Source organism: Nymphaea colorata, chromosome 12 (assembly GCF_008831285.2).
Source record: "Nymphaea colorata isolate Beijing-Zhang1983 chromosome 12, ASM883128v2, whole genome shotgun sequence".
Lineage (NCBI taxonomy): Eukaryota > Viridiplantae > Streptophyta > Magnoliopsida > Nymphaeales > Nymphaeaceae > Nymphaea > Nymphaea colorata.
The window spans coordinates 21100675-21126915 of NC_045149.1; the positions used below are offsets into that span (position 1 = coordinate 21100675).

At 38.1% G+C, this 26241-nt stretch overlaps 2 protein-coding genes across 2 annotated transcripts; one reads left to right on the top strand and one right to left on the bottom strand.

Moving 5' to 3' along the window:
- The first annotated feature begins 6773 nt into the window (after positions 1 to 6773).
- Positions 6774 to 10216, top strand: LOC116265430 (probable xyloglucan endotransglucosylase/hydrolase protein 30). The gene is made up of 4 exons (XM_031646022.2): positions 6774 to 7094; positions 7223 to 7323; positions 8454 to 8662; positions 9466 to 10216. Exons 1-4 carry the CDS (start codon positions 6887 to 6889, stop codon positions 9977 to 9979), a joined length of 1032 nt encoding a protein of 343 aa, XP_031501882.1. The 5' UTR covers positions 6774 to 6886; the 3' UTR covers positions 9980 to 10216.
- Positions 10217 to 14596: 4380 nt separating this feature from the next.
- Positions 14597 to 20112, bottom strand: LOC116265198 (UV-B-induced protein At3g17800, chloroplastic). The gene is made up of 3 exons (XM_031645744.2): positions 19516 to 20112; positions 18062 to 18336; positions 14597 to 15676 (listed from the first exon to the last, which is right to left on the bottom strand). Exons 1-3 carry the CDS (start codon positions 19645 to 19647, stop codon positions 14854 to 14856), a joined length of 1230 nt encoding a protein of 409 aa, XP_031501604.1. The 5' UTR covers positions 19648 to 20112; the 3' UTR covers positions 14597 to 14853.
- Positions 20113 to 26241: the final 6129 nt, after the last annotated feature.

Here is a 26241-nt window from a genome sequence, read left to right on the forward strand (position 1 = left end):
GGCTAGAAAGAACAAAACTGATGAGGCAGATGGGGGGTCCAATAAGATCACATCTTGGGTATTCCTCATTAATGGCCTGCCTATTCACAGGGGAGCTTAGCATCTATATTCTGCTCGTTCCTCAATGGATTCTCCAGCGGGAAAGAGACGTTGAGGCCAAGCTTTATTCGAATTTCAAAGATGATACACATGAGTCTATGACAGAGACAGATGATGATGATGCTACTCAAGGAATGGTTCCTTCAAAGGATTTTATCAAGCCAAACTTGCCTACATCCTGATGTGATGAGTTCAGAAATAAAATTTTCTGCTATAAATGATCTTTTCAAGTTTTCTCTCCTGGAAAACTATGTGGCATCAAGCAAAAACTATTGATTAAAGAGAAAATGGTGATCAAGCAGAAGAACATGAGATGACCTTACGTTATTGACTAATCAGGTTTTATATCATGATATAATCAAAGGGTAGATACGATCTCAAAGATGTAAAACAGTTACTTGGAAATTATTCAAAAATTCTACGCTCCCCCGTTTTTTTTTTTTTGATAGAATAGACAGAGCACACCTTTGTTCTGTCCCCCGTTTTGCCAGAGCCAATTCCATGAGAAGCACAATAAAATGCATTTCTTACCCCAGAAACTAACTTTTCAAATGAAATTTATAGAGGAAAATGTGAATTATACTATGCGAGGGTCTGTTCTTTGTAGCAGTAGCGACTGTGGAGGACACCATCGTCCGGGTTCCTTGCACAACCACTATTGCAGGGAGTTCAGAACTGGTTTTTCCTTCTATTTCTTCTAGACAACTTATCCTTCATCGATGGGCAACAGACGAATTCATTCCTGCATTCCTGTGTTTGATAAATGCCTCCCCTGATCGCTTTCGTAACATAAATCCATTAGAAAAGCGTATCTAAAGATCGGCAATGTCGAATAAAACAAGCCCTCAAATTCATACCCTGACTTCTAAATCAACGTCGAGTGTGACTGGGACCAAAATATGGTGATGCTAAGTGAAAGATTGGATCAGATTTCACCTTATCACTGATTAAGAATTTAAGACCCAAAACTGAAGACTCATAAATTTCGCCATTAAAATGTCATTGATGAACTCTGGATTAGGTTGGGTTGACTTCCAGTATTGTTCTGTATTTTGGGTTGTTGAAAATCAAATCTAAATTGGATGCTCTGCATTCACAGTTCATCTTGCCAGATCTAAGATACTTAAGGAGAATCTAACTCAAACTCTCTCTCTCTCTCATATATTGCACTTAAGATCCTTTAATTTTAATGTTTTAAGCTGTTTCCGGCAAGATTTGAGCATGTAAATATAGTTCACATAGTAGGTCTCACAAAAACTTACTTCTTAAATCTCTGTTTTTAAAAATTAACTTCATGATCTTTGTTCTTTTTTTTATCCTTATCCAGATGGATAACATCTATAAGGTCATTCGTTCCCAATAATTTAAAAAAGTTCAAGAATTTCGCCGCACTAGCACATGGACTTTGTCCACAAGCCTTGAAGCTGCTGAGGTCGATACCTTCAACTCCCCTTTTTTCAAACGAGGCTAGCTGCATGACAAAAGGACTCAACATTTTAAAGAATATTTTATCTAATCTCTGACCTAAAATTTAATCAAATCGACATGCTAAGACGTTGACAAGCCATCTCGAGATTTTTCTATAAATTGTTTGGTTAGATGATTCCTGACCGAGTAAGCATTGCCCAAACAAGTGGGTATGAAGGAGTCAGAAAATGAATGCTTTAATTAGGAAATGAGGCTTCAAAGGATGAAGCTTGAAACATTTACAAGCTAAGAGGAAGCAAGTAGGAAGCGATCGGGCAGCTGCTGGTAGGCGGCCAGTTTCAATTTTGAATCTTAGAGGCATCTGATAAGGACAACTCAAGAACAGAGAGAATCAAAGATCGGCTGACTGAAACCAATGAAGATTTCTATTTTGTTATTTCCTTTTTTCTGTTGTATCTTCATAATTATCTGTTGTAACCTTCTTTTTATAAATAGATTCTTTGCTCTTTTGCATTCATACATTTCAAGAGACTTTCTCCTCTCAATATTGTTTTCCCTTCATGGTATCAGAGCCCACTGCCAATAGCATCGACATGGCTTCATCTTCCTCAATGACTCAGTGGAATGCAATAGTCGCGTTGGTCTCTATCAAGCTGGACAAAGACAACTATCAGATGTGTTATAGCCAGATCGAGTACACAATGATTTCTCAAGACCTACTTCAGTTCGTTTATAGATCATTCCCTGCCCCTGTCGAACGCAGCGACAAGGATGAACTAAATCCTGAGTTCACTGCATGGAGAAAGCTCGATCAGTTGGCATTGAGCTGGATCAAGTCCACTGTCACGCAATCTGTTCGAAATCTCGGATGAAATACTCCTCGTGCTCACCTAAAAGTAGGAAACGATAATCAAAGTGAGTACCGAGTAGGAAACACATCTAAAAGGGTAGACAAAACTTGTGCTTTTATTACCCAAATGCTTAGTACATACCACTTGAAGGTTATCAGTAATAAAAGTCATATTAGAAGAAAAATATAAATGTAACCTTCTATAAGATGGACAATGCATTTTTCATAAATTGGCAAAAATGGGTATTTGATGAAGTTTCAGGTTTGAAATTGATTCTACATATTTTGTTCTTATGTCTCTGGTTTGGACTTGAATTCTCTACATATTTAGCCTTTCTACACATGCAAACTACAGTCAGCAGCAAACGAAAGGATAGAGGAAGCGATCTATGAAGCAGCATGAAGCGGACTACATTAGAAAAATTCGGGGCTTTGGTGTCTGTCTGTTTGTTTCTGTTGGAATTCATGCATGTACGAATGAATCTCAAATCAAATAACGGTGATTGTAATCTCCGACGGGTCAAACCAATACCTAGTCTTAGTATTGTCATCCAAACACTCTAAAAGTGATTTGTAAACGCCAACATGCATAACATAACTAGTTGGACTGTCCGATTGATGAAAATCCAGTCATAAGTTTGATTCCTATGAGCAATACTCTTTAATACCATAAATTGTGGGTGTCCTGTACTCCAACCAGTGAGTGTCATGCTCTCAACATAAGTCCTGAAACAGCCTTGATCCCGAAGTTGGAGGGGAAAAGGGAGGAGGAGAGGTTGAGGGGAGGGCTTGAGCACTTGTTAAAAGTTTTTGATGCCTTAGTTTTAAGCTTGGGCATCCAGCTCGTGTATCTGTGATCAAGATTAAAAAAACCGGCAAGAGCCGGCCTGATAATGTATCGGGCCAACCAAGGTCGGCCCGATTAATTTCTTATATTTTTTATTTAATAATGATATATATTTTATTATAACAAATTATTTTATATTTAAATTATTTTTTTTTTAACCGGGTCAGGCCCGGGGCTTCGGGCATCGGGCTGGCCCCGATGGCCCGGCCTAGTTAGTTTCCTTCATACACTTTTTAATGCATGTAAGGTTGCAAAATAAGATACTTTATTTGTCAAAGATTACAAAACGAGACCAGTTACGTTGATATTGGTATGGCGATCATAGTTGGATATTGTTTACTCCGCATTATTTGGTTGACCCCTTTGCTAATGATCAGGATATTGTTACGAGCAAGTAATGAATGTTTGGAAACGAGCCTGATCCATTGCTCAACAACTCTGCCGAGTAAGCCCACTGGCCCAATAAAATACGCAACTGAACAGCTCCACCTAACTCCTCCTAATTACTCACTCCCTAGATGTTATGTTTATAATGAAACTTTTTTTTTTTTTTGGGTAGAATACTGCTCCCCAAGGGGGGCCAAATTGAAATGCTTTCCCATCCATTAAAAATGAGGTGACATTCACACACCTACTCACGTACATATATACAAACAAATATAAATTATACAATAGACAACTTAGATCTTATATAGTTCCGAAAAATCAACCATCATAACTTTCTCCACATCAAGTCAAAATTTTTTTACATTTATATTTCTAGGGCATCCCCAAAGGCTTATGTTGTACCAGTAGTTTAATATGTTCGAAACAACAATTTTTGTTGGTTTTAACAATATATTTAAATTTTTAGCTGTTCAGCAACATTTTGTTGTTATATACACATACACATATATATACACATTCGTCTATCTTACCTCTCAATTATGCTGTCCAAATATCCTAACATAACTCTAAATGCATTGAGCTGCATGTATGAGAGGTTTGAATTGAGGGAATATACATATATAAATGCATTGAGCTGCGTGTATGAGAAGTCTGAATTGAGGAAATATATATATATATATATATATATATATATATATATATATATATATATATATATATATATATATATAGAGAGAGAGAGAGAGAGAGAGAGGAAGGTTCAATCTTTGTGTGACCAGTGGCTAAAATCTCAAAAATTATTCCTCTACATTCGTATTAACAAATTATATTGCACCAACTATTTTTTGTGGTTTATTGTTATATATGGTTTTTTGGATGATGAAGTTTTAAATTTTAATCATTAGGAAACTATCTAGAGTCATTTAATCATCTAATTAAGATTGTCTAAATGGTTAAAGAAAAGCAAGAAGAAAAATATGCAAAATATTAGATAACGAAAATGATTATCACTTTTTTTTCTTCATCTTGTTAACTGTCTATTATATTGGATTCAACGGTATAGATTAGATGGTTGTGTAACTTTGAAAAGCTAGAATCACAATTTATTTTCATATATTATAAAAGATAAAAAAAAAAAATCATATAAAGTAGTTGGAAAACCTTCAACAAAGCAGATTGTGATTGGATCACCAGTTCAGTGCCAACCAATTTGTAACCAGAATCTCTAACCAGAGCAATAGCAATAATAGATGGAATCCCGCCCTCTAAACCCGCGCATATCTGTATAGAGATGATTCGTCCACGAGTCAAAGTGCGGGTCCCACATGTGCGATGATGTGTCAGAAGTCAATTGGATAACGATGCTTGGCGCTTGTGGTCCCCCCCTCCCCATTCTTCACAGAAAAAAAAAAGAAAAATTGCCACGTCATCAGAGGACGAAGCGTATGCATATAAATTATGGGGGCTGCCAGCACAGTTTCTGGTATAGCCACGTGGAAGCAGTTGCGGGAATGAGTCTCGGTCAATGTGGGGACCACCGGAGCTGTATGCCTCGGCAGAGCGATCCGTTTCCTCCAAGCTTGACCCTTGGCATTGCTGATGACGAAAATGCCCTTGGATGGCTGCGTAGGACCTCTTTGTTTATACTGCGTCTAATCTCTTTGTTTATTTTACACTGTTTTAAATCCGCTAATTATATATTATCTTTTTATATACATCTTTTACTCTTGTTGTGCCGCCTCCGGATGCTGCACTTGGGTCGAGAGACTTTGTTTCGCAGCGTAGTTGCCTCCGGATGCTACACTTAAGTCAAGAGACTTTGTTTCGCAACATAGTCGGACCCTTCGGCATGTGTAGATTCTCACGGAATCAAACTAAAGACTCGCTTGAATCTTTTGTGTTTTTCCTAAATTATTTATTTTTCTTTTTTTTTTTCGCTTCAATTTTATATTTTGAGAAGCATGAGCCCTTTCTCTCATAAGTTTATGGCTCTGCCACTTTAATATAAGTAGCAAGTCTGGTGACAGCAATTCATTTTCTTTTTACTTATTAAGTTTAGGCATTCCCTTTTGCTTTGAAAGCAACGCTTCACCTGCTGATAAGTCCAAGAGGGGTAGTTTCAAGTTAAGGTGCTGTCGGGAGGGTATAATGGTAAACTCAAGGTAAGAAGGATTTTCTTGCGCTGGTGGTTTGGTCCAAATATTCCCTCGGTTGTTGCCCTACCTTAACCACCTTCTCCAACCACACTTTCGACCTAATTATTTTTCTTAAAAAGTTAAGAAAAGGATATTTAATTTTTAACTAAAAACTTAGCAACATAGGTCTTTTTTTTTTTTTTGGTAATTAAAATTTTTCTAAGTCAAAGGCACTAGGTCAAACGATCCGTGGGGTGACGCCCCTCATCTATCATAGATGGAGCCATGCCTTGCGGTCAATAGGTCGGTTTCAGTTGACGAAGCAAGCCCAGTGGGTCAGAACCAAGAAGGTTGAGTTCAGTATCACTAAATTCGAATTCGAGAGTTTAGGTTTTATGTCCTAAACCAAATTCAAACTTAAAGAGTGTAGTTTAGTTAGTTGGCTTGAAAGGCACGTATATGACATACTCACAATTTTTCTTAGAGTGTAAACGATGATACTCAGTATTATAAAAATGTAATGTCTGAGTTTTCAAAGCAACCACAGAGGATCACTAAATCCTAACACCTCCCACATTTATATAGAATTACATTGGATTCCACTCAATTATTAAATTTTGCTATAAAATTGCATGTCGAAACTAAGTTGGATTAATAATCAAATTCAGTAATCCATCTAAACAAATTAAAAGTCAGATCCAGAATGATATGTATCCTATCCATAAAAGGCTTCCGTTACCGAAGCAAGCTGGCCGCGGACTTGGAGTACCAAAAATACCCACGCTCTGAGCTCGATTTATGTCTTGGACAGCCTCTCCCTGGTAATCGCTTATAAGGACATTTTCGTCTCTAAACAGAAGGAACCTAATCGGGGTTTTGTCCAGCTAATTTCTGATATCTAAAGAATACGTCGAATTGTTTTAATGGCAGCTTACGTCCCCAGGGATTCCGAAGACGAAAGGGGAAAAAGGAGAAATATGAAATGGTGGCAGCCAGGTCATCCTTCTTCCACTGTACTCTTCGTTCTTCGCCGTATATAGGAAGGGCAGACGGCGGAAGGACCAGCGAGAGAAAGACGGCGTAGTTGTGAGAAAGAGAGCTATATTGGCGACGCTTTCTGGCTTCTCCTGCACCTCGACGATGACGATGACGGCGACGATGGCGGAGTCTGCTACCACCTGCGTTCTTGTCGTTGTTTGCCTCCTCTCCTTCTCGACCTTCTCCCTCGCTTCTTTTAACTTCTCGACGCTCGCCTTTGGAGACGCCTATTCCCCTCTGTTCGGCCACCACAACATCCACCGGTCGTCCGACGACAAGACCGTTCAACTCGGCCTCGAGAGATCCTCCGGTGAGTTCTAAACCCTAAACCCTGAAGGGTGTTTGTTTCATAAGTCTTCGTCAGAGTTACCGTCTCTTCTTAATTGTGTTTGTATTTTGATGAGCTTCTGATTGGTGTTCATCTGTTTTCTTCTCAAGGGTCGGGTTTCATTTCGAAGGATATGTACCACCACGGCTTCTTCAGCGCCAAAATCAAGCTGCCCTCCGACTATACCGCCGGCGTCGTCGTCGCCTTCTACGTAAGCGTCATCACCTCTGTCTGTCTCTCCTTCGCCTCCTCCTTCTGCTTCTTTTGTTTGATTGTTCTCTTCTCCGGCGACGTCGACATGGAGGAAAGCTGAGCTGGGCTTTAGGAGGAGTCCGTTTCTCCGATGATATATCAAGGGAACTGTAGCGGATTCGTCGTTCGTGATTTTTCTAGTTTACTTATTTATTTTCATTCTTTTTTTAGCGTGAATTTTCCAAGGATGAATAATGCGTTCGATAGTTTCTGAAAAAGAAAACGATTCTCTGCCTACTCTTGTTTAGTGTTGTTCATCACCTTTTTACTTACGACTTTCACTATTTCGTGTATGCTGTCTCTTCTGCTGCAGCTCGTGACTTTTTCCTTTTTTGGATAAAAATCGACTAATTTCCCACGATTTTTTATGAACACCTTGGCCAGTTTCTCCTTGATTTTCATTTCAAAATTTTCTTTAGCAGCGGTTTCTACGGCCATGATGTTTTTTACAGAAGAAGATCGTAAAATCCCGTTTTGTTTGTCTTCTTCCCCTTCAAAAAGTTTTCCCGTTTCGACCTGTCTGCCTGTCTGTCTCTCCCTCATATTTATATGCATGGTCCAACCAACTAATCCACGAAGTGCAGTACTGGCTTTTTATAACTCCGCCACTTCTCTTCCCCGCCGGTGGCTCTTCATAATTCCGGCAACATCCTTTTTCTCCAAGCCGGCCAGAATTCCCCCGTTCCCGCGGGCATCGCTGGAAAAACAGCTGTTTCCAGCTTCCTTTACACGTTACACGAAACAACTCCGAATCATTAAGAAAGTTTACTGCTCCAGCTAAGGCCCCTCCGAGGATATGCGTCGTGTCTCCTGCAAGGGAAGATCATTATCAGCGTGGCCATGCTATTAATTCTCTGGTGCAAACGTGTTATTCTGAGAAAGGTCATCATCTATTAATCCTCAGCAGGAGAAACGAGACGCTCCTGAAGAGGCACTTGATTGGTGGCGTAATTTTCCGTTCTGCACACGTAATTAAGAGTTGTGAATCGCAAGATGAATAATGGCGGTTAATTTTCTGAATCTTTTCAAGGAATTGATGATGTTGTTGCTGTTTTTCTTTTCTTTTTTTTTTTTTTGTGGAGAGAACAGACGTCGAATGGCGATGTCTTTAGACATACTCATGACGAGCTCGATTGGGAGTTTCTGGGCAACATAAAGGGCGAGGAATGGAGGGTGCAGACGAACGTCTATGGAAACGGGAGCACCGGCCATGGCAGGGAGGAGAGGTACCTGCTCTGGTTCGACCCAACCAAGGAGTTCCACCGCTACAGCATCCTCTGGACCTCCAAGACCATCATGTGAGTGGCTAACTCTTCTCCTTCCTCCATTAAATCTACTTCCTTCCGCATGTTCCATTGAACTCTATTAGTTTATATACCGGTTCGCTATGTTGGCAGTAGTGATTATGTACCAGAAGAATAAGATCAATGGTTCTAACCATATATTTAATACGACATATGTCCAGTGAATTCTCTTTCTATATTGTTGGTTTTTCATTCTCAAATTCGTCCATAAAGTTCGACCCCAAATAGGAAGATAGCCACATCATTCCCACGCTTTTTGTTGTCGTGTATATGTTTTTTTGTCATATATACCTACTCTTCCATTTAAAACAATAAAATGGTAGCCTTCGTTGAATAAGTTATTGGTTCACTTAGTTCAATTATCACCAAATGTTTTATATTTAGATCTAGGTTTCTAGATAATCACAAATTCATCTCGTACATCGTTTCTAATTCTCTAAATTGTTCTGTAACATGAAGAGAAACTTTCTGTGTAGCATAAGAATATTGCCACGATCTTTCTGTTCAACCACATCTACTTCGATGAAAAATGGGCTCTCCCAGGCAACAGTACACCTGCTCATGCAAAAGTGAATAAATAAATCTTTCTGCTTGCTTAGTTTTGACTTTACACCCTAATCATCATTGCCATCTCTGAAAGCTCATGATTGAAACCACAATTCAATAATGGCTGCAGAACTGTAGATATGAACGGTAGCGGTGCCTCGCCATTGTTCTATTCTAGAATTCGACCATGCTGTCAAGGATAATCTATAAATGGCATTGACTGGTTCCTGTGGAAACAAATTTTGTTGCAGCTTCTATGTCGACGACGTGCCGATCAGGGAGGTGGTAAGGACGGCGACCATGGGAGGGGACTATCCGTCGAAGCCGATGTCTCTGTACGCCACCATCTGGGACGGATCGACGTGGGCGACCTTAAACGGCCGGTACAAAGCCGACTACAAGTACGCGCCGTTCGTCGCCGAGTTCACCGACTTCGTCCTCCAGGGCTGTGCTGTAGACACGATTCAACAGGTACCGGAGAAATGCAACGAGGAAGATGCAAGGTTCAACGTCGAGGACTTGGCCGTCATAACGCCGGAGAAGAGAGCCGCCATGCAGCAGTTCCGGCAGACTTACATGGCGTATTCCCATTGTTACGACCGAGATCGGTACCCCAACCCCATGCCCGAGTGCTTAAGGGTTCCCGAAGAAGAAGAGAGGTTCAAGAGCTCGGGACACTTAAAAATCCCCATTGGCCGGAAGCGGCACTCGAGGCGTCGGAGCAGGACTCCGGCGGCAGAATCCGGTCACCGGACGAAGGTGTGAGGAGGAGTAAGCGTCGGAGTGAATTCGACCATTCTTCTTTCTTTCATAAAAAAACGGAGAATAGTGATTATTTCATGTGTTGCGATGATGGAAATAAATCAGTTTCTATAGATATATAATATAGGAAAATTGAATGAGAGACGGCCATGGGGTTTTCTCTGCTTCGATGAAGTTGGTTGGTTGTATAGCATGATTGGATTGTAAGAAGTTAAAGATTATATATATTGATTTGTTCATCAGCGGAATCATCATACGAAGCTACCAAATAGTCTTTAAATTTTTAAAGTTTTCCTTTTTCTTTAGTGGTTATAAAGGTGAAGACGAGTAGCGGAGAAATAAATTTAAGTTCCATTAAAAAGGAAATCACTATCTGCCGTGGGCTAATGTTTTTTTAATTGCATTCGTTGAACAGGGATAAGAATAAGGCAAACTTTGTTTTCCATGACTTTAATTTAAAGATGACAATGTTCATCAATGCCCTTCTATGAGCTAGAAGCCAGAATGAGTTTCATAATCTTAGACAGATTTAAGAAACATTAATGCATTTAAAAAAGAGAAATTGTACTAGTGACTATTTGATGAACTGCCGGATGATTTTTTTTAAAAAAAAATCTAATGCTGTCAAACTTACCAAAGGTACATTAGCGACGGTTTTTGTTGGATCATGTTTTGCAAGATCTTTAGTAGTGGTTTTTAGGATTTTCAGGCAATTCATTTGAAAAAAAAAAAAAAAAATCATGCGACGACTTCCAGCAACCGGCAGATTTCTCTCATGCTGTTTTAAAGAAGAACTCTTCGTTTAATATATATGACGCACATCAGACGATGGGGTTCGAACACAATGAGTTTAGTGATTGGCATTGAACAATCTAAAACAGCATAATGCACAAATCCGGACCAACCAATGTGCACAGATCTTTTTCTAAGCAGGATGTTTTTAAAGATCCGAGTTGTATGCACTAAAAAAAGAGAGTGTTCGCCTGTTCGGGTATTTTTTGATAATGAAGTGTACTTTTTAACTTTTGTATAATCACCTTTTTGTCCTTTCAAAAGTTTTTATTTTTTCATTTTATAAAGGGTATTTAAGGCATTACACAGCCCGTGTATGCAAAGGGTGTGCATATAACCAGCTTGGATATTTTTATGAGGAAACTTCTCAAATGGATGGCACAACGGACCATTTGATGTCAAATGACCAAACTACCCCTCCACAAGAAAAGTAATGACACCCTGATTGATCTTCCCGAAAAAAAAAAAAACCCCTCATTCAGCCAAGTATCTGGACTAATTCTACTGTGAAAGTGAGAAAACAAAGAAACGAAAGGGAGAGAAGCCTTATTTTGGTCATTTAAGACATAATAAAAGGCTGTTTTCTCTAAGTAAACATTATTTAAGACATAATAAAAGGCTGTTTTCTCTAAGTAAACATTAAGAAAAAAACATAAAGTGTTGCTGGGACACCCAAAATTTGCATTACTTTATAGAGCTTTCAGGTTTTTTCTTACTAATACTGGCATAAGATACAAGAAAGACAAAAAAAAAAAAAAAAAGACCCATGTTTAATTTTGGTTGCAGGAGTGGGAAATATGTCAGGTCTATGGTTTCTGCAACAATTAAGTGTTGGGCCATGGCTTCAAGATCTTCTCGACAAACCGAACCAGTTCTGATGGATGCTGCACCGGAAGGAAAGGTGAAAAAATATTGCTGAGTTCGGCATAGATGGAAGTTGGGAAATCTTAATCAAGGAAATAAATGCATAGGGAGAAAAGGAAGTAAATGCATTTCTTTAAGAACCAAGGCACGCATCGATATTACGAATCAAACACCTTAGGACATGTATCCGTCGGGCTGATACATTAAGAAAATTATTATAATAATATGTTTGAAACTTCAATTTAATTTATTGTGGAAGATATGGCCCAATATAGGTAGCTGGAATGTCTATTACTGTCCCATCGCAGCATTTACGTACTGGTCCTTCTGCCAATATGATACAAGGTCAGGCACATTTTATTTTATTTTTTATTTTATGATTTTTTAAATATATTAAATTAGGAGAATTCTTTGTTTTTATATACCGGATGTTTGTATGGATGTTGCTAAATGATTAAAAATCTATCTACACCATGAAGAACTGTTGATACATCAAGAACGACTGCTAATGCATGCATAAGCATGCTGTTTTGAAATATTTGATTGTTTGTATGTAAAAAGATTGCTCCTAAAAAGATTGAAGTTATTCAATTACTTCTCCTTCAACCAAAATTTGTGTGTCCATTCCCCAAAATTTGGCGCAGATTCATAAAACATTAATCTTATTATGAACCTGCCCCAAATTTTGGAATAAGTTTATGAAACAGTATTTTACAGTTCCATTATCCATTAGCCAACCACCTCTAAATTCTCAATTGTTTGATCTCACCCATGAGGATGTTTAAATGTTTTTGTTGAACAAAACAGTGTTGAAAATAAAGTGAAAAGGCATTGCAATCAAGTGTTTAAATTCACTTTTTCCACAATAATCTACGGAAACTTTTTTAAAAGAAAAGTTTCCTAAAACGTTTTAAGATTCTTCACGCCGAAAAAGCCCTGAGAACTAAAATTGCATGCAGTGATTATGATCTTAGCTGTGCATAGGAATTACCGAGTAACTAGGCTGGAAAAGGCTGTGCAAAACAGTAAGTTGCTATTTGGACCAAGTTGTTCATTTTCTTCTCCCTGCTATAATAAAGACAAAGCGGGCCACAATATAATTATAACAGCAACAATTTTCCTATCCATCACCATCGCAGGAAAGATCAATAGAAAATGACCGCGCAACAGAATCAGGAACAGTGGTAGAAGGCCCAGCACCATTGAGAAAAGGCGCCCTTCTCGCGTGATCACTCGTGATACATTATGTCACAATGGATTCTTTTAGCCGAACTCAACGTCAACTATTCATTTATTACGGCCAAAAATCCGTGTCAAAGATCAGAAATTTGATTGTGCAGATCTTTATTTTAGTATCAGTTTTTCATTTGTTACGCCGAGAAACCATGTCAACGATCAGAACTTTGGTTCTGTTGATCTTTACTCGCGAACCTGCATTCGCCGGTGGTATGATATGCGACCGCTGCCTTTGGCCAGCAGGGAGCCTCTGAATTCCATGCTACGAAGCAAACTGGTCCGATTTGAATAGCAGATACACTGACGAAATCAGATTCAAGAAGAAAAAACTGATTAAAATGCAACCTCCTTGCATTCCTGAGATGGGCACTCCTTTAGATTCTTGTTGAACTTGTTTTACAGCCATCCATATGCTTGTTATTGCTGCGTGTTCTCTGAGACATACATTCAAAACATATATTCGTTCAGTTTCACTCTGTTTAAATGGACCCCGCTGGAGAATGTGAGTCCAATTAAATCACATGATTCAACTCAATAGCTGGTTTTCGAGAATCCTTGGGAGATTCGGATGATATCTCATGGGATGAAGGCATCAATATCGCCTTCAAACACGAGGTGTGATAGATGAACACTTACTGATCAACAGCAATTGATACCGAGTCACTTAACTATGAAGAAATGACATTCTTAATATGCAGAATGAGATTCGAAGGAAAACACATAATGAGGAGTTTGAAGTTTTGCTTTTGTTAGCTTCAAATGGTTTCCTACTAGAGTTAAAATTCACTCTTAATCTGATTTGTTAATCGGATTCCGATTCGACCTACAACGTTTTTTTCCTTTTTTTTTATTGAAGAATAGAAACCTCGCTGATCTGGTTTCTAGCCACCGTATTGATAATCAGCGCTCTGGTTTTCAGTTTTCACTTGCCACTTCTGTAATCATCATTCTGCACGAAGATTCCATCTTTCCTGTATGAAACAAAGTAACAGATAACCCATCTTCAGGCAGGGGAGCCTCCTGGTTAGCTTGCGGATGGGACACCCAGGCGGGTAGAGCCAACACATTTAATTATAACTCGTTTACAATTTAACTATTGAAATTGCCCATTTTTAGAATATCACAGGAAAAGGAAAAAAAAGGGCATAAAAAGACTTGGAAAAACATTCCTCATCTCATACAAAGCAAAAGCAAAGCCGGTCAGCCCCAAACTACACACATACACAACTTCTCTCATCTTTGAATGTAAAAAGCAGAGCATTTTTTCGAACACCAAGAGTCAATAGAGGGAACTCTGATGCTGATCGTTCCAAACATGCTTCATACTCTGAGGATGACTCTATTGTTTCTAAGGAATAAAGGTTGGTACGATGGTCCAAATGCCATTATCAAAATATTATACAAAACTGTTCATACTTGCTCCAAGATCGAAACTGAAAATCTTATACCTCGAAAATAAATGTTAGCAGTATACACCAAATAAAGATAATCGTTTGTGCATTATAGAAGGGGAAAAGAGTGGAACTGCATATCATAAGACTGGTGGCAGTGAGACCCATGTGATGCATGAAGACTGCGTGCATGACTAGGATCACCATTTTCTGATTAAGCTCAATATTTTCAAATGTTTAAGAAAATCAGAAAAAATAAAACAGTTCAAAGACACTGAGTATGAGAACTATTATTTGAATAAAGCTACGAATCTCTATATATCGATTAGGGAATAGCTAGACTAACAGAATTGATATTGATCAACGAATAGCTGGACTACGAAAATATGTCCAACCACTTTGACATTGTTTCAATAGATTCTCTTTTTGTACCGCACTAAGTCACCAACAAAAAAGATACATGTAATTGTCAGTGTAAATGTGCTGAAGCATGCATCATTTTGACAGATAAGGCTTCAATGGGCCTAAAAAGAAAAAAATTCAGGACATAGCGATCTACTTACAAAGGCAAAGTAAAACATCTACAATGCATTTTCAACGGTTCACAAAGCTGTATCTAGAATCAACATAACTTTCAACCTGCCACAAATATGAGCCAAATGCCACTGCCTCTAACACAAGATTAGTTAACCCTGCAAATGTTAATCCAATCAGTTCATCGTTGGATGTATCAAGAGTTCCATCTTCTGCAATTTTGATATCAGGCCTCCCAAAAAGAGCTTGTGTCTGCTTTTCGATTATGGAAACTGCAGCTTTGGACCTTATAGTTGCATAACGTTGTAAGGTGTCCCCATCGAGATGTGTAACATATGACCTTAATTTATATGCATTTTTTACCTCATTCGGATCTGAAGTGCCATGATATCCCTCATAGTCATCCCCTATAGAGGCCTGAAACCATGAAGTCACATCCCATATCTCATCGTTGGGCAACACGTTTTCAGAAGGCATACTCTCTTCTTCGATGTGCTTAGGAAGAGTTTCCATAGACTGTTCAAGCTGAAACCGCTCGTCCACACGTTTGAGGAAGTAACCATACATGATGGAAGCAGCATAGAGCTTTCCAACTCTCAGCTTGCTTATCTGAACTACAGAATCTAGAGGGTCGGGGAATTGGCTGCCACCCAGAACAAGAGAGAGGTGGCTCTCAATCATCTCGTAAGCTTCCATAGAATGGATGGACATAAGCTTCTGCTCCTGATATGGCCATATATCGACCTTACCAAGAGGATCTGATGATGGTGAAATTGTTGGAATCAATGAGATATTTGCATCCATGAACCTATGAACAACTAGAGCATATATTATCTCCTCCAAAGATGCTTGCATTTCCTTAGCCTTGACTTCAGCTATTCGCCTATCAAAATGAAGTAAAGCTTGTTAAAGTTAGGTTTATCATTCCATAACAATTTTAACACATCTGAGGTGGGAAATTTACACTAACCCTAGCATGCAACTTGCAGAAACGAAGCAACATGACAAACTACAGGCTGTAGAGTAATAGGTAGAGAATGAAATCTTGGTCCAATTTGAGACTAAAAGGCCAAGGTGTATCTGCAAAAACTGATCAATTGAAGTGCATAACTACTCAAAAGTCTTATATGGTTCCAGCTTGTGTGAGTTACTCCAAGCAAGTGCATGTACAACTTCAAGGAGCTTGAGCATGGGTCATTCAAAACCAGTTTGAGAATGAAAAATGAAAAACAAGCTGAGATCAACATACTTTCTTAAGCTGTTAACATTTGCATGAAAACGAACTCCTAGGAGCTTTCATCAAGATGGAAGAGCAAAAACAATACTTGAATCCAATGTTATAAAAGGCGTAGCGTATCGCGTATCGGTCGGGCCAACCTATATGCCGTATCGTAAGTATTGTAAACGGAGCGTAACGTATCGTAAAATTAATTTTTAAATTTTTAAAAATAGTTAAAAATTAGGGAAAAAAAAGACAAAAATCCTTAAAAATCTGAAAAATGAACAAAAAATCAGAAATCAAGAAAAATAAAAAATGTATTCAAATATAAAAAAGATCATCATACATAAGGAACATTCATGTGTATACTATCAACAACACATTCAAAAATAAGAAATCAAATATTCAAATTAACACAATAAGGCATAAACATCCATCACAATTTTAAACTTGAAAATTTTATAAAATTTTAGGACTTAGAGTCTTAAGACTTGGAGTTTTAGGACTTAGATTACATCACAATTTTATAAGTTCAAACGTACAGTCATCCTCTTTCACGATTCAACGATGATATCTCCCAAATTGATGAATCCTCGGTTAATTTATATGAAAATAGGCAAAATCTCTCCCTCCTATGTCTATTGGAGTCTTTAAATACAAGAAAAGAGAGAGGGAGGAGTGTTTAAACTTTTAAAAAATAACGAATTTTATGATTTCTCCCGTATTGTACGATACGGGGGTGTATCGCCCGTATCGTACGATATGGTGCCTGTATCTCACGATATGTGCGATACACGTGCGATACGCACGTGTATCGCAAATTTATGGCATACCGTATCGTTCATCTTAATACAGACGATACATATCGTACGATACGGAAAACATTGCTTGAATCTACAATTTTTTTCACATTTCCCAGAAGTACTTCAGGGTAAGCACCAGCATATAACTCACAATTAAAAAGAACCTCTTTGCTTCTTATTTTAATTTAATTACTTAGTCATGGACGTTATGAAGCATATGTTTCTATGAGAACATTGACGTTAATGATCCTTTAAAAATAGCTCCAAACTTGAGGTTGGCTAGTTAAAAGGATAAGTTAGATCCAAGTCAAACACATCCTCATGAGAAGTCCAGCTAGTCACCTATAGAATTCATTCAACTATTTAAACAAGCCGTCACAGAAGCTTTTTGTTTCTGGATCACATATACAGCAATAAGAAACCACAACCTGGATGGATATTTATCAGATTAAAGATGATTATGGATGCTCTCACCAATACTTTGTGCTTCAATTAACTACTATAAGGAATAAGGAATAAATGAAACATCTATAACTTTGGACACAATCTCTTCATTCCTGTTCAATGATCTGACAGAGCAGCATTGATGAAACAAGTAAACTCTACATCATTCTCATGCACCATTTCACAGATTTGACTTTTGTAAATAAGCCTCTCTATGGACATGGAAACTTTACCTACTCAATCTAGTACTGTGTGATTACAGTTAATGATGGGCAAAATATAAGGCAGTTATTTGCTTCCAATACTTTCTAGTATAGCTGTATAGGTTTAGTAAATTATTCCATCCTCATGTTAATTGTCTGAGTCAATGTATTAAAAAAAAGGAGAAAAATAACAGCCACGGCTGGGAACAACTAGGATGTTACAGAACAGAAAACATGGAGCACAGTATCAGCATAACATTGGGAGAACTACTAAAGGAAATAAGCAGCTTGCTTAGGTTAGAGAGAGAAGGGGAGGGGGGGAGTAGAATTTGGAGCAAAAAATTAAGAAGTTTAAATAAATCAGATGTCAGAACATGCTAACTTAACTAGGATGCTTGGCCACTTCCACATGCAAACTTCATTGTTTAAACAATAGACATAAAATTTGCAGTCAAAGAGCAAAAAAGTAGATATCAACGTCCACTTTTTATATCTAAAAATCCAAAACATTTGGAATTACGAGGCAAATAAAAATAATCAAATCCTGGAACTTCTTGTGATTACTGAGCAAAATAAAATTAAAAATGAAAGATCAATACTTGTACAGGACGTCAGCAGCAGCAACTGAATCTTTAGCCTGTGCATCTCGATCCTCTTGAAGCCTCTCTAGTTGTTGGTCAACTGCAGCAGTCAACAGATGAGGATGGTTCTGTAAGATCTGAGAAAGAAACTGCCCCACAGATGATTCTAGCTGAAGAGGTGCAACTCTCTTTGTATCCTCGCTGGAGTTCATGCATGCTTTTGTCGTCCAAATCTTCAATCTGTAACCTTGGGTTCTAACTCCTAGACTTTGCAATCCAAATGCATGTCGGACCTGTCAAAATTACAAGCAATCAAATTACAGCACAACAGGAACAAAGCCAAACTTAAGAATACATAATTACAGAGTAAACTTAAGAATACATAATTACAAAGTAATGCTGTATGATAACGGATGCCAATTCAGGATATTGTATTACATATGCTGAGGCTGAATAGATGTTACACCATTCCATTCCTAATGGAGACAAAAAAGGAAGAACCAAATTCAACTTGTAATTTTTGAAATTTGGCAGATTTGGCAGGAAAGGCAGTATCTGGTTTACATGTTGTTTTGTCTTCTATATGAGTAAATCAAACGATTAGAGAATAAGAAGAATTATGGAATGTAAGGAGAATAGGTCTCAGTGGCTGGAACACCATAATGATCCTGTCTGCTTCATCTCATGCACAAGCAGGCATGCACGCACACACACACACACACACACGCACACGCACAGATGAGCTGCTGCGCAAAAGCTAATGACACGCAAAGACACGTATGTGCAGATGCATGCGCGTAGGTTCACTCGTCCATAGACAGTAAGGGATGCATACATGCACAAACGCTTGCTTGATTTTGCTCTTCGAAACTCTTCTACGATTCATTAGAAGATTCAGGGAATCAGGGGACATTTTTTTTACTCAGAAAATGGATTGCGACCAAAATGGTGGAAGCTGATATTTGGTTCATAGACTTAAACTCCATTGACCATTGGATACAAGAACAAGATACAGAACAACTGACTAAACTTCACAGTCCTACCAGCTCCCTAAATTAATCATTAGCTATAGATGATGAGAATTGACATTCTATCCGCTTCCAGCAACACGTTGCTATACAAAAACAGTTCCACGACGATCAGGTGAACGAATCGAACCCACCAACAACAAGTGATTAAATGGAGAATTCAAGGCCGCAAATAATCTGCGAATATGCACACTTATAAAATAATCAGGCATTCATCCACCAACATAGTGCCGCATATCCAGTCCAGGAGTCTCGAACCAAGAACTGGTAATCAGAGAAACCCGAAACTGTTTTCAAACTAAGAATTTCTGGCAGTCGTTGTCACCTCCATCACTATAACTACAACAAAGGCCTAAAGACAAACACATTTCCTCAATTATCCCACCAAGAAAGAGGCCAGAACTATGTGCAATTGGAGCCCAATACTGGTAGAGAAATGCATACCTTCAACATCCCACCGGAAAGCCAAGATTTCGGTTCCAGTAACGGCGGAATCTGCCTGAAATCCAGGGACCGATACGCATAAGCGGCCGGAGAAATCACTGGGCCGTCGCTCAAGAGACCGGAGCTCTGCATCTGGGAACCTCCTTCAGCTACTTGGGAGCGAAAAGAAGGGAGGAAAAGCAGAGACCAATGCAAAATACTCAACTGGAGAAAGCTGCAGAGCAGATTACTCTCCCTATCGGCGGCCGAAATGGAAGAAAACAAATTGCAAAATTTCCCAGGAAAAGAAAGAAAAGGGAAAATGGGTACCAAGGAAAGTGAGAAAATATAAGGTTTTCCGAAGGCTTCCGTCGATTTTAGGAGTTCCCCATGGAGTTCGGAGAACTTGGGGGACTGTAGGTTGCTGCAATGAAATGAGAGCCTATTGAAGCTCTAGATTGCGATATTTTTGGTCCAGGAACTTTCAAAATTTCCTTTTCATTCCTTGCGTTATCATTTTCACAAAAAAAAAAAAAAGTCTGCTAGAATTTCTGAACCAAAATACGGCGGGGAAATATCTTCCGATCGAATCCGAAGCGGCAAAATGGACTGGACCAGACCAGAAGGCAAATGGGGTCAGAGTAGCTTATCCCAACGGGAAGAGTCGCTCTTACATTCTTTTTTAACTAGAAAGCTCTTGCTTGCCCGTATGGAAGGAAACTGGAAGAACTTGCCGTAACAAGTTCACAAGAAAACAAGATTAGTTCAATTCCCAAACAATATGAAGTGTGTATACGTAGAAAAATTGGGTATCTTATCTGCAAATTTTGACACATGAATGTCAAGTTCATGCATCAATCTATATTAAACACCTGAAATATTCAAGAAATGAGTCGAATTGAATGGGGATGTCAAAAATCGAGTGTACCATTTGTGATGTCTGATTTATTAGATGTTCATACATTCAAATTTGAATACGAATAAAGGCAAGCCTATGCTATATCATAATCCGATTTTTAAGTTGGCAATACAAATGTGATTCAAATTTATATGAGATTCAAATACGCTGGTATATATATATATATATATATATATATATATATATATATATATATATATATATATATATATATATATATATATAATCATGGCACCCTCCATTTTTTAGTATTACAACTTTTTTCTTTATCGAATAAATTTGTTTTATTTTATTTTATTTTTATTGAATTCTTATTAAATATCCAAATTACTCAACGACCAGATAAAGAAAGTGGTAAAAGGTGTCATGAAAGAAAGCACTAAAAACCAAGAAAACTATGAGCATCACCATGAACCGGCCGACGAGTAAGATCAGATGACTTGATTAATTTAGTTGAATTGGAATTCTCACATATTAGGAGTGAAACTAAGGTGTTTGGCGTCGCATTTTTCAAAGCGCATGCATTTGACATTTATCTTCTTCTCCCGACACCGTTTTGGCCATTTTGACTTCCAAACCAAAGGCTGGGCCCGGCCTTAAGGTGGCTTAATTTCTTCCTTGTTACTTCTTAATCAATTTCTTTGTTTGAAGGACCTGACTTACCTTGATGATTTTTTTTTTTTTTTTGCACAATGTTTTTTTGAAGAAGCTCTTTCACCTATTCGTTTACCTGAGTATGCATCCGGTTGCATGTGTCCGTAACTTTTCAGTGAGCAGGAGGTTTACAACTGACTGTCCAATAAAGAATGTCACTAATGGTTCTTTATTTTCTCTATTTTTAGGGTCCTAAGTAGTATCATCAATGACAACAACGTACTTTTTAACTTGGATACCACATCTCAGTCACTTAAGACACAGAAACATATTGCCCATGAAAATTGAACAAGAAACCATTCTTATGCCTCTAACCCAACTAGATACACTATGCCCCTTGATACAAGAGAATACTTAAGGTTATGGAAATGGCTTCGTACTCAAGAAGGTAGACCCTATCTATCAAGATTTAAAATAAAATAAATAAGAAAAGAACTAATTTTTTAAGAAAATGATAAAATGGCTAGTTTTTCAAATGGCAAAAACACCCCTTATAGTAAACTCTCAAATGAATCTTGGAGTGGGTCGACAGGAAAGCTAAGGTTTTAGGGCAAACTCAGTCCATTCAAGATTGGGAAAACCCTAAAGCTAGTGGCGGAGCCAAACATATTTGGCTGACGGACACTCACCATATATTCTCAGTGGCAGATCCATGTTATAGCTGGTGTGGGCAATTGCTCACATCATCCCATTAAATTTACATTATTTACATATACAAACTTCATTAATTTTTATTTTTTTTTATATATGAGTACCCCATAAAGTTTGACATTTAAACTTAGAGCGCCTCCCAATTAAGAATTTCTGGCTCCACCACTACATGTATGTGAAGGGCATTTTATATGTAAATAAATAACAATTAGGGTTAATCAATATGTAAAGAGATTTTTATTGGATTGTGTGCATATCCACATGTGGCTCGGCTTATCAATAGGAACAAAGAAGTACACATCCCATATGCATGAAAGTCCCATTACATGTATGAAAGTGAGAGTTAAACTCTATGAGATCTAATATCCCGTTGTTTCGATAACTCAGCGGTAGGCTGTTAATTAATGGTCTTTTTTTTAAAAATAATAGTATTTAAAAACTTGGTAATTTTTTTGTAAATTTGAAACAACAAGAAAAATGGGTCTAGTCATAACGAGCGATCGAGCTATAAGTACAAAGTTAGAAGCGTTTTATTTATAATTGAAATAATTGGAATAACAACTTACATTGTTCTATTAATTTAGAGGTGCACCGAATAATTGTGCAAAAATAACAAAGATACTGAAAGTCATAATATTCCACTTGGCGAACTCTATAAATTTATTGTCTTATATCAAATAAAAGTCAATCTTAGAGCCCTCAAAGCCACAATAATATTTGTCGTGTTCCTTACTTAGCCATCCTTAGTCACATCGAATCATAATTACAGAAAAGAATATGAAATAAAGTAATATATTGTCACAGAGGAGTGCAAAGAGACAATGTCATTTAGAATGTGCAATGAGATGTGAAGATAAAACAAGTTTATATCATAATATATATATATTTTTATAAAGATATAGGAGATGATATGACTATAGATGGTTCAATAAGGATATACAGAGATAATTATCGTGCATGAAAAAAAAGCACTTAATATTTTGGCACATAATTAAATCGATCACATCTAGACAGAAACCTTTTTACACAAAAAAAAAACATCAAAGACAGTTTTTTTTAAGGTCCAAAATTGTTTTGGGACTTGAGTTGAGTTGAGGATCGCATACCTATCAACTAGAGTGTCGTGCATCAACCATTTGTAATTCATAGTAATAGCGCGCCTACAAGAATCGACTTGAAAACTAGACTTTGAGTGGCTCGCTAATCCAACACACAAAGAGGTAAAAATGATAAAGAACATGAGTCTTAGGCTTTGCTAGCTACCACTAATTAATTATCAATCCCAAACAAAACAAAGTTTTAAAGTCCAACTCTACAGAAACACTAGCCATTTATTGCAGTTTGAATCCTATGCCCGAGCTGCTGCAATATATGCCTCTTGTCTTGTGACAAAGAAGCCAAAAATTTCCTCCAATTTTCGTATGACATCAGAGAAATCTTTCCTATCAAACGCTGTTCAAAACTTATTAATCACTCTAAAAATATTTACATAAAAAAGCAATTAGCCAAACCTCCTATTCAATTACTCGATCCTCTTTCCTAATCAAAATGTGAGAAGAAGAAATATCACAGTGCCGTGAATATCGGGTCAAATCCAGACCCATATCCAGATAGCGCTCCGAAATCCGGGAATTCCAGTGGGTCCCACTCCTCCAACCGAAGGTAGGGAGTTTCGTGGGGTCCACACTGGGTTTGCGGGGACAGGTCTGACGTGTGGTGGGGCCCACGCTTGACCTGGTGGCCGGTTGATGTGAAAGGTCGGGGAGGGAAGGCCTTGCACGGGCACATCATTACCACATCATTGAACACCCCACTCCCTTGGGATTCCGATCGGGTCGGGTCAGACTTGTTTCGAGTTTTGAACAACGACAAGGCCCCCTCGGATCCAAATCCAGATTTTGATATCAAATCCAAGAGTTCATCATTAACGAGAACCCAAACCACTTAATTGCATTTTTTTATTGAAGTAAAAAAAATTATGAACAAAGAGTAGACACTCATGAGAATCGAACCGGTGACTTACCGGAGGACCGCTCTACACACACCTCAATCAATTGTGCATGTTGCTGATAAGCCAAAATGTCCTGCATAAATGGGCAGAACACAGTGCAATTGATCACAAGCAAGATCCCCAGAGTCTCAAGGCCTTAGGTCTTGCTGCCTATGCTACCTGCATCCTGCTCCACTGACATGCAACTAGAGTGGACAAGAACTGGTGCTCTCTGCTGACTACCAGCCAAACTCTTTCTTTCAACTTTTCTACTCAACTGTTGCACCAGCTACTCCAGCTACTGCTTGATAACACTCATCAATCCTACTAATGGATAAGATGCCATGGCTGCCATCATTTAATCAGCTGAGACTCATTAACTCTTGACTGATATTCATTTATTTGTGCTCAAAGAAGCAAGTGCTTAGGAGGGTATAATTGCTTCAGCAGTTTCTAAACATATATAACCCATTCAGAACACAACCAAGTTCAGGAACTCCAGCATTCTTGCTGTGCTTAAACTAAGGAAATCATGATCTTGGTCGCATTTCATGAAGTACACAATCATGTATGTTTCCTTTTCTTCCAACCTGCTATATAAACGTACCATACAGAAAACTGGGTCGTCCTTGAATCAGGGTGAACCTGTCTGTTCTGCATTTGTTCATATAAATGTAAACAAAAGGCTAACTTAAAAGCAGTACAACGATTTCTAAACTAACAGAAATAGAAAGAACAAAATTCAACTATTAAGAGTCCTACTTTTAGAGTATCTCTGCCCATACAGAACTGTACTGTAACAGTTATTTGCCATACATTCTTTATTTTCCATTTATTACCTTCTTCTTCAGTCTCCTTTGTCTCATTTAGTCATAACTTGCTTTTGTACCTCAAAAGAAACAGCGCGCTCAGGCCCAACTGTTCCAATTCCAAGCAAATAAAGAAGAGATTTTTGGGGAACAGGAGAAGACCACTAAAACTTTCAGGTTTCCCCAAGGAGTCTGCCAGTCTGCTCAGTGTTCTTGTTACTCGCTATGTGCATTCAAGCGACTGTTGTTCTGTCAACGGATCGTTACTGTGTGCCTCGTTTGAACTATTGAAAAGGCAACCTTGGGAAGACTAGAGAAGCAGCACTCATGAATCAATAATTGAGGCAAGCACGTGTGGTCTAAGCTACAGCCCCACTCAAACCGGCATGCAGATGTTACTGTTCACATGGAATGATACTCAAATTGGGTGCATAAATGGCAGACTGCCCACATTTTCTTGTCCATGATTTTATCTCAAGAAAACTGCAACAGGTGAAAATACAAGTAGTTTCAACTAGTTGCTAAGTTGCTGATGAACTATGACAGTTTTTCATTTAGTTGTCTTTATAGAAATTACAAGTAGTTTCAACTAGTTACCAAGTTTCTCAACTATAACAGCCTTTCATTTGGTTATCATTAGAGAAATTACGGGCAGTTTCAACTAGTAATTGCTAAGTTGCTCAACTATAACAGTCTGCCTTTAATTTGGTCGTCTTTATTATCCCACCCGTGCAGTACTCACATTTTGCCTAAGTTGTTGGGCAGTACAACTAGATGGTAACTCGATTGGGTTACCATCCTTGATCCTAGTGCTTATACTCGCTTTCAGCTTGTTGGCTCTTTCATTTGACTAACTTCGCGCGAGTTGGAGGCTAACAATCTACTCAAAAAAGGTGAAAGATTGCCCATTCCTCCTCCCTTTGGGGCCTTAGGCATGTTAGGACTTTGGTGTGGTAGAGTGTTGTGATCACACCTTTTATAGTATATGAGAGTAGCACCCACAAGAATTGAGCAGGCGATTGACCTTCTGCGTTCTCGCCTATCTGACCATTTATGCTATGCCCCTTAGGTCATTCACATGACTAATTTGTTGACAATCCTTTTCTACAGAACTACATTATTTCTCAAGTTATAACACAAGGAAAATACATGAGGGACAGGTGACTTGATTATACTCATGGTGGTGCAAAACGCTAGTCAGTATCCCTGCTTTTTCTCAGACTTGCAAAGAGGATGACACTAGTGGCATTTGAACTTTGACTAGAATAGTAAAAACCCAACCAATCTCTTTCAAGAAAGAAAGGGAAAGAAGAAAGTGTGTACCTATTTTGAAAAACACATGTTTATGCACTGTTGTAGTTGCTAATTATCTCTTATAAATGGATTATAGCACTGCTTACTTAGGATGATGTTCAAAATGTTCACTTGAATCCATCTTATCTTCAAGATTTTTCAATGATAGAAAAAAAAAAAAAACAAATGCCTACTGGCACTTCTGCAACTATGTATAACTCCATTTAATGAAGGCCCTTCAAATCCCAATCTACATTTGCAGATGCAGCATTTAATTTTTATGCGGGAAATCTAGTTGTTACATCTATCGTGGGGAATTAATCCACTTCGGCAGTTTCTGCTTATAACAAATGAGTTTTTGAATCAATATGAACTTAAGAAGGAATTGGATAAGATTACTGTGTACTTGAAACAAATATATTAATGTTCAA